General features: G+C 55.4%; 3 protein-coding genes across 3 annotated transcripts in view; 1 reads left to right on the forward strand and 2 right to left on the reverse strand.

The window, feature by feature from the left end:
• Window positions 1–2,440: 2,440 nt before the first annotated feature.
• On the reverse strand, window positions 2,441–3,301 carry GUITHDRAFT_41016 (hypothetical protein; the record flags this gene model as incomplete). Its single annotated transcript, XM_005828303.1, has 1 exon — window positions 2,441–3,301. A coding segment is annotated over one exon (861 nt), but the record flags the coding sequence as incomplete, so codon positions are not given.
• Window positions 3,302–4,458: 1,157 nt separating this feature from the next.
• GUITHDRAFT_142072 (hypothetical protein) lies at window positions 4,459–5,635 on the reverse strand (the record flags this gene model as incomplete). Its single annotated transcript, XM_005828304.1, has 10 exons — window positions 4,459–4,591; window positions 4,641–4,714; window positions 4,764–4,803; window positions 4,858–4,916; window positions 4,964–5,042; window positions 5,089–5,135; window positions 5,197–5,310; window positions 5,363–5,405; window positions 5,453–5,499; window positions 5,558–5,635. 10 exons carry the CDS (start codon window positions 5,633–5,635, stop codon window positions 4,459–4,461), a joined length of 714 nt encoding a protein of 237 aa, XP_005828361.1.
• A 408-nt stretch (window positions 5,636–6,043) lies between these two features.
• GUITHDRAFT_142073 (hypothetical protein) overlaps window positions 6,044–8,745 on the forward strand; it is a gene marked incomplete at both ends in the record, with an annotated part of 3,301 nt that continues 599 nt past the window's right edge. Inside the window, one exon of the mRNA XM_005828305.1 lies at window positions 6,044–8,635. Within this exon, the coding sequence (XP_005828362.1) occupies window positions 6,044–8,635 (2,592 nt within the window). The remainder of the gene's footprint in view (window positions 8,636–8,745) is intronic.

Raw genomic sequence — 8,745 nt, forward strand, 5'->3', positions numbered from 1 at the left:
CAGAGGAGGAGGCGGAGGCGGAGGAGGAGGCGGAGAAGGAGGTAACCCGAGTGTTTGCAGGAGAGGATCAAAACTTGGAAGGGCACTGAGAACGCAAGGGTGGCAGAGAGGCTGCAGACGTTCCTATGCCCCGAGTGGAGGGAGATGAAGGCGAGTGAAGGCGAAGAGGACGAGGAAGGGGGGGGGCTAGGGGGGAAGCAAGAGGAAGGAGGAGCGAGAGGTGGGGGGAGGGGGAGGGGGAGGGGGAAGGGAGGGGGAGGGGGAAGTTGGGGCAACGAAGGAACGAACCGGTGGGCCAAAGGGAGGGTTGAGGAACGAAGCTCGTGAAAGAGGAGGAAGATGGAGAGAGAGGAGGAAGAGGGGAGGGTAGTAGAGGAGGGGAGGAGGGGAATCGTGAAGAGGGAGGACAGCAGGAGATGGGTTGAAGGAGATTCAGAGGAGGAGAATGTCTGTTGAGTTCATTTTCACGTGCAGTCAAGTACCGGTTTGGATGAAAGAATCCTTGCTGCTGAAGGGTTCTCCTTCTCCAACAAGGGAGAGGTAGGGATTTCTCCTTCCTCATCGTCTCTCTCTCTTCTCCTTCCTTGCTGCTTCCTTCCAATCGCCTTCAGCCCCTCTAGTCCCCTCGACTCTCCTCTGTCTCCTCACAAGCTGCTTCATATCCTTCCTCGCTTGTTCACTCTTTCCTTCTTCCTCCCTCCTCGTCCTTCAATCTGCTAACCTCCATCCCCTCCTCCCCCCCTCTCCTCTTGTCTTATCTTCTTTCAGATATTTTGTGCCTGCTGCCGCACGTCTCTTCCTCCTCTCCCTCCCGGTGAGAGTTTGACGCGCATCAAGGAGCTGGTCATGCCCAAGGTCAAAAACTTCCTTCATACCTTCTTCTCCTCCTCCTCCTCCCCTTCCTCCCCCTTCCTCCTCTCTCCTCTTCCTCCTCTTCTTCTTCCTCTTCCTCCTCGTTTTTGTCCACTTTTTCTACTCCCTGCTCTCCCATGTTTCTCCCCTTGGCTTTCATTCTCCTTCGACTTCCTCGCTCCTTCCTTCCCTCTCCGCTCTCACTTCTCACACCTTTCTCAGACCTGTCGCACAAGGCTTCCTCCTCCTCCTCCTCCCTCGCGCGCTGGAAGCCTCCAACTTCTGGTATGTCCTCCTCCTCCTCCTCCTCGTTCTCCTCCTCGTTCTCCTCCTCGTTCTCCTCCTCGTCCTCCTCCTCGTCCACCTCCTGCTCCTGCTCCTCCTCTTTCTTCTCATTTTCCTCCTGCTCCTGCTCCTGCTCCTGCTCCTGCTCCTCCTTGTTCTCCTCCTCCTTGTTCTCCTCCTCCTCCTCCTCCTGACTGCCAGCAGCGCGGCTTCATGCTCGGGTTCTGCGAAGAGATGTTCACGCCGAGCGATAGCAAGTCAGCAGGAAACGGGACAAACTACAGAAAAGTGAGCCCCTCCCCTCCCATACTCCAGCTTTCCTGCTCTCCTCCCCTCCCATACTCCTGCTTTCCTGCTCTCCTTCCCGCCTGCCCTCCTGCCCTTCTGTTCTTGTCCTCTCCTGCTCACCTGCTTTCCTGCTTCCTTCTTCTGATCCCTCCTCCTCTCCCTCCCCTCCCCCCTGACTTGTCAGCAGATGACGTATGCATGGATGGAGCCGGAGAGCTTCGAGGAGTTGGGGAAGGAGGAGGCAGGACGGGTGCTCATCGACCTCAACCGCGTCATTTTGCGGTCAGTCTTTCCCTCTCTCTACTTCCCTTATGACGTCTCTCAGCTTCACATGCAAGGAAGCGACGCACTGAAGGTCCTTGGGAGGAGCTGAGGTGGGGAGGAGGCGGCTAGAGTTGTTGCTGGTGATGGAGCAGTAAAGGAGGTGGTTGTTGGTACCAAACACAAGGAGTGGGAAGTGAAGAAGGGGGCAGGGTGAGGGAGAGGAGGGAGGGAGGGCGAGAGGGAGGGGAGGGAGGGCGGGCGGGAGGAAGAGAGGAGAGGGAGAGAGGAGATGGAGAGAGGAGAGGGAGAGAGAAGAGGGAGGGAGGAGAGGGAGGGAGGGAGGGAGGGAGGAAAGTCGTTGGTGGTGGTTGAACTTGCAAAGCGGATATAGGAGAGAGATTGGAAATTGTGACAAGTGAATAAAAGAATAGAATACGATTTCTTGTCTAATATCGTTAGAGCTATCTTACAGGGATATTCTATGAATCATATTCGTCTCCTCTCCTCCTCCTCCTCTACTTCCATGGGTCTTCCTCCGACTCCTTCAAATCAACTCTGGCACCAGCGGGATGGAAGGGCACACGTCACCAGTGGAGGAGGAGCAGGAGGAGCCGAAGCTCATGCTCGTCTCCCCCTCATCCTCCTCCACCTGCTCGATGTACCTGTGAAGGAGCGACTTGTCACTTCGCTTCCTCCGGATTTTTTCGAGGCAGCTGAGCAGCGAGACCTCGTGCTGCTGCTGCTGCCGCTGCTGCAGCCAGGGATGCTTTAGAACGCTTCTCAACGAGAGCCGTTCCTCGGGAGCCTGACGCAGCATCGCTCCCACCAGGTCCTTCTCCTCCTCACTCCAGCAGGCAGGGAGCGCAAGCTTTGCTGCTGCTATGTTGCTGTAGAGCTCCTCGATGCTGTCGCCCTGGAAGGGGAGCTCCTCCTCTAGCAGGACGTACAGCGTCACTGCTGCCGCCCACAGATCGCTCAGCACCATTGAGAACGGCAGGCCGCGAGCAGCCTCAGGCAGCTGGAACTCAGGCGTTCCCACCACCACCTGTGTCATGTCGGAGGTGAACTGGTCGATCCTCTCAGCGGAACCGAAGTCGACGAGCTTGACAAGGCCGTCGGAGTTGAGGAGGAGGTTGGAGGGCTTGATATCTCGGTGCACCACCCCCTTGCTGTGACAGGCGCTGATCCCGCTCATGAGCTGAGCGAAGATCTCTCTGCACATGGAGGAGGGGAGGCCATGGCGGGGAGCAAGGAGTCCAGCATCCTCTCGCTCCCTCCGGTGCTCAGCATGTGCCTCCAGCAGGTTCTGGATGCTGAAAAGATTGGCGAGCTCGAACACCAGGTACACCTGCTGCCCGTCCTCGAGCCCTATCACGTCCAGCAACTGGATCACGTTCTGGTGCCTGACCGACCTGACGCATCGGATCTCCTTCCTCAGCTTCTTCTCCCCGTCCTTGATCTTTCTGATCGACCTCCTGCTCATGATCTTCACCGCTACTCGCATTCCGAAGTCCTCGCTCCCCTCCTTGACTACCAACCCCTCCTTCACCTTCCCGAAGGACCCCTCCCCGAGCTCGTCTCCCAGCACGTAGTCACCGACTCTCCTCAGAGAGCTTCTGCGAGACGGGGAGATGGAGAGATCTGCGATACACTCCATGTCTACTCGAGCCTGATCTGTTCTTGACATTGCTGCTTCAATCACGTCCATCATGATGTTCTTCTGTCTCTGGTCACTCCCCGATGCCTTCACTTGTTCATCGCATGATGATTTGCCCTCGTCTCCCACAATGCTTCATATACCTGCCGGCAACACATCACATGCGCATTCGGAGCAATCACATTAGGAATGTCATGCTGTTCGTTTTGCCTGTGCCTTTTCATTCCAAATCATCTCTTGGACTCAAACTTATGGCAGGCAAGCTCTCCTTTCTCATCTTGTACATCTTCTGAACGCTCTTCTCCCTCGCTCTATCTCTCTCTTCGCTCCTCTGCCCTCCCTCGCATTTTCGTACGATGTTGAGTCCCCTGGCAGGGGAAGATGGAAAGGTTCTGGTTCTTCTACCCGGTCCCTTTCCAGACATTGAAGTGGGTAGGGGGTACCTTTTGGGGACTGAGCGCTGTAAATGATGGGGTATAAATCACAGATATCAGGGGGTGGGGGTAGGCAGCGGGGGAACAAGGTAGACGACCGGGGTAGTGAACAGGGAGGGGGTGGGGTGGTGGCGTGCAAACGTGTTCATAGGAACAAGGGAACAGGGGCGTACTTTCAAAGGACATAGAAGGGGTGGGGTGGTGTGATCCTGGGGAATAAGGGGGGTATAATTGTGGTATCTGGGTAGGGTGGGGTGGTATGTGGGGTAGTGAAGGGGAAGGGGAATGGGGCATGTGGGGGAGATTTGTAAAAACGTGGTTGAGCAAAGTTTGATAAAATATTATAAAATGAGTTTAACTAATATTTAGTACGATATATATATGGCCTTCTATAAATAGCCGATATAAAAGTACATAACGTACATTTTTATTTGTACCTATTCACCGAATAATATTTGTATTGATGCCGTACAACAACTTAGTACCAGCAGTTCCTTTCACTTTTATATTTCACATGGGTCGCTCGGTAATCTCCCGAGTGACAGGTTCTCTTCCCCGAGTCTGCTGGCGGGCCTGACCAGTCGCTCAGTCTCGGGGCTACCGGATTCCCCCGGATCGGAGCGGCGGAGAGGCTGCTCGGCCTCGTTCACCACACTGAGAACAGACTGAGAAGTTGATCTAGGCTGAAAGTTTGGTCTTGATTCCCAAGAGCGATCGACGCAGCTGAGGAACCGCCGAGGCTGAGAACGGTCTTGGTCGCCGAGCCGCATTGAACTGACTGGCTGACTGCCTATCGGGCTCATCGGCCTCACTGCCCATGGTGATTCAGAGAGAGGAACAAGTTCGGAGCAGTCGGGAACCTCTGGAACAGTCCATGCCCGAACTCGTTCCATCTGCTTGTCGAAGAAACAGCCTGCAGCTCCTCTTGCTGTTCCTGATGCCAACCGGGTCAGCAAGTCACTTCCCCACCTGCTTTGTTGCACCTGCTGCTCATAGAACATTGATTCGGCCTTTGCTCGCGACCTACCCCATGGGGTCAGCGATCGTTTGATGGCAGGAGGAAGCAGAGGAGTGTACTTGGGGCTGAGCAAGCTCAACGCTGCTTTCTGCTTGCCTCGGAGCATCAGCCTCCGCATCTGTTCAAGTCAAGTGGACATGTTTGCGAGACATCAGTGTTGCTCACCTTGATCTCATTGATTGGGAGAAAGAGGCCAATAGAGTGCATAGCGTCCAATGTTGTCTTGTTGTCTTTCTCTTTCATCCTGGAGACAACTGTAAGAAGCAGCCAGTGCCGCTGCATCATGCAACCTCAAATCCTTGAGCATCATCTTAATCTCCAGCAGTTCATCAACCGCCTACCAAAGAATGATCGGATCAGCAAAACTGTTCATGGTCGGGTTTCTTCGCAAACATCACCGAGCCGATTCCAAGAACTTTATCTTGATCGATCTTATCTCCTTGAATCATTCGGTGATTGATGTCTTTCTCTCTCCTCTCCGCAAGATACTTTTCTGACATTTGCATTCGTACCTAGCATCCAATGTCTCATGTGGCCGTTTCAGCAGGACTGGTGATATCGTACAGTGAGCTTGCCTATGTAACTCTGCGAATTCCTGGCCTTGATCCTGTTTCGGACCATCAAAGATATCAGCGGAATTTCGATTTCACCTACCTCAGCGATCTCTGTCTACGATCGTTCCTTATCAACGTCTCTTGCAACTGTCCTTCAAGGCTCAGCAGGATGAGGGGAGACGAGCATGGCAGAGATAGCACTCACATCGAGCTGTGTCTGTGAGATCACCGGGATCACGCGGGATCCCAAGCTCCCTTGTGACTTGAGTGCAGCCTTGCTCATGTCTCAACTGAGTTGCTGCATCAGCAGAGCCATGAAAGTTGTCTCATCACGAGAGCTGACCTCAACATCTCATTGAAAGTTGTCTCATCACGAGAGCTGACCTCAACTTCTCATTGATGTCCTCCAACCTTCATAATGATCCTTCTCACCCTGCCATTTCGCCCTTTCAGTGACGTCCGTTGAACTTGTCCCTCATCCCCACTCTTGCCCATTCACCCCCTTGACTTTTCTTGTCAAGAGTTTTTTTTCAGCAATGTCAGAGGCTCGGTGGGGGTGGGGTGGTGAAGATCCATCAGTCTGGATTAATGTGGGGTACTTGAAAGAGAAAAAGAGGGGTTATTGGGGAAGGGGCCTTCTGAGAGTAGGGGTGATGTTAAAACTGTTTTAGGTGTCAGTCGGGGAGTGACGATGGCCAGGGGGAACAAAAGAAAAGAGGAGGAGGAGGAGAAGGAGGAGGAGGAGGAGGAGGAGACACTTGGAGGTCCTTCAGAGTTCAAGGAGGAAGAGAGGTCCAGAAGAAGAGGTGGAAGGAGCAAGATGAGCAATGCTCGGGAGATGAATGAAGAGGGAGACGTTTTCTCCATGTCTCGGGCCGTCGCGCAAGAACTGTTCTACGCGGTCCGTGAGGTTTGCGGCTTCTCAGTTGAGATCCTCAAAGATTTCGTGAAGAGCGTGAGAGAAACCCGAAGAGATCTGCTCGTCAACGGCGACAAGGATGACAGATCTCTGCCTGGCATGAGGGTGGGAAGGGAGAAAGACTGGACGCTTAAGAAGACCTTCTTTGCGTTCTTGGTTGTGCAGATATTGACTTTTTCTCTCTTCGCTGTATTTGCCTGCAAAGAAGCAAACAGAAAGGACATGCTGATCCACCAAATCCGCAGGGAGGCTGCTGAGCTGGAGAGAAAGCGCAGCTTTGAGGCTGGGCTAAAGAAAGCGTCGGAGCTGGTTGGGGTTCCGAGGGTTGCAGCGGCCCCAGTCATCAATCTGCATGAGATCAAGTTCGTTCAGGCGCCAAGTGCTGGACCGTCTCCGAACATGCTCGAGCAGCAAGAGGTGAAAAAGAAGATCTCACAACAAGAAGCAGGAAGCGTGCTGAACGATAGCATGTGGAACAATAGCTACAGGGAGGTGGCGCAGGATAAGGTTGCTCCTCGATCCGCGACGCTTCCTTCAAATTCAAACTCAGCCTTGACTCCACGTTCATCGCAACCATCATCACAATCATCATCACAATCGTCACAAGCATCCACCAGCAGTCAAGAACCGCAACCGTATCCGGATACACAGCAGGCTGTCAGCTATTCCAGCCCCCAGCAGGCTGTCAGCTATTCCAGCCCCCAACAGGCTGTCAGCTATTCCAGCCCCCAGCAGGCTGTCAGCTACTCGAACCAAGGGAGCAGCTACACGGGTCAACAGCCAGCAGTCAGTCAGACTACTTTGCCGGAGTTCAGTCAGTTCCGAGGTCAAGTGAAGTTCCGGCTGGTGGTGCTGACGTGCAACCGCCCGGTCGCTCTCCTCCGCCTACTTACCTCCCTCCTCAACGCTCATTACGACGGCATCCAGGCTGACCTCCACGTCCACCAGGACCGGCCTCCCTCCTCCCCTCCCGACGCTCAGACAACGGCGATCGTCGAGTCCTTCACGTGGCCGCACGGGGTCAAGACTCTCCACCAGTGGTCGACGCACGTCGGCATCCTCGGCAACTGGATCCACTCATGGCAGCCTAACGCGCAGGACGAGAATAAGATCGCAATCTTCCTCGAAGACGATCTCGAGGCTTCTCCTCACTTCGCCCGCTGGTTTCTCGCCGCTCACCTTCGCTTCCTCTCCGACCCTGCCGTCTCCTGCTTCTCCGCCATGCGCGCGCAGCTCCGGGCCTCGGATCCTCGGGGGGAAGGCAACCTAGAGAGCACGATGAAGGAAGGGACGACAGTGTTCAAGTACAAGCTGATGGGCACGTGGAGCTTCTCCCCGAAGGCGAAGGCCTGGAGGGAGTTCCGCGCATGGTTCGAGAGAATGCAGGAGAAGAAGGGCTTCGTCCCGCTGGTGGAGGGCATCATGCCGAGCATGTGGTACCAGCAGTTCCAGCAGGAGGGAAGAGAGAGCTCGATGTGGGAGATGTGGTTCATCCGATTCATGGAGGAGAGGAAGGAGTTCTGTGTGTACCCCTGGCTGGCTGGCAGCAAGACGCTCATGGCGAACTGGAGGGAGAAAGGGCTGCACTACCAGGGGGAGGTGGGGAGAGACCATGAACTTCTGCTGGACTGGGACGCGAAGCTCATCTTCTGGCCCAACATCATCCCTGTCCTCGACTGGGACGGGCAGGAGATAAAAAGCATCATGGATGCGCAACCGCCTCCTCCTCCTCCTCGTTCTCACGCTATCTCCTCCCTCTCCTTCCCTGCCCTCCCTCGCCTCCCCGTCGTGACAACCGTGACCTTGCGTCCTCCTCCAGACGTGCTGACGCAGCTGAACTGTGTGATCGCCAAGGAGGACCTGCTGCTTCGCTCCATGCTTGAGCAGACGATCCGCACGATGCCCTCTGACCTTCTCCTCCTCTTCGTCATCAGCCGCGCCAGCATGCCTGCCATGCTCTCGTGGATTTGCAACACGGAGAGGATCGAGGGAGTGCACGAGCGAACCCTCGTCCTCGTCCTCAACTCGGAAATGTTCCCCATGCTTCAGACCAAGAGCCTCCGCATCAAGGTCGTCGCCTACGAGCAGAATGACGTTTCTCCTCACCGCCTCCTACGAGGCTCCCCAGGGCACTCGAGACTGCAGGCCCTGCGGCTGCGGGCGCTGATAACGGTCCTGACCCTCCATGACAAGGTTCTCTTCACCGAGCCGGACATGGTGTGGATGGAGGCGGTTCCTTCCTCGCCCTCCCCTGCTCCCTCCGCCATCATCTCCTCCTTCTCTCTCAGAACCGACGCTGACTTGCAGCTCCTTGAGGACGACGAGACCTTCTCGGACCTCGTGCTCGTCAAGAGCTCCCCGCAAGTCGTCTGCTTCTTCCGCGGCCTCCTGCAGAACATCAGGGAACAGGCCTCCTCCTCCTCCTCCTCCTCCTCCTCCTCCTCCTCCTCCTCCTCCTCCTCCTCCTCCTCCTC

The sequence above is a fragment of the Guillardia theta genome, assembly GCF_000315625.1.
Source record: "Guillardia theta CCMP2712 unplaced genomic scaffold GUITHscaffold_60, whole genome shotgun sequence".
Taxonomy (NCBI): domain Eukaryota; class Cryptophyceae; order Pyrenomonadales; family Geminigeraceae; genus Guillardia; species Guillardia theta.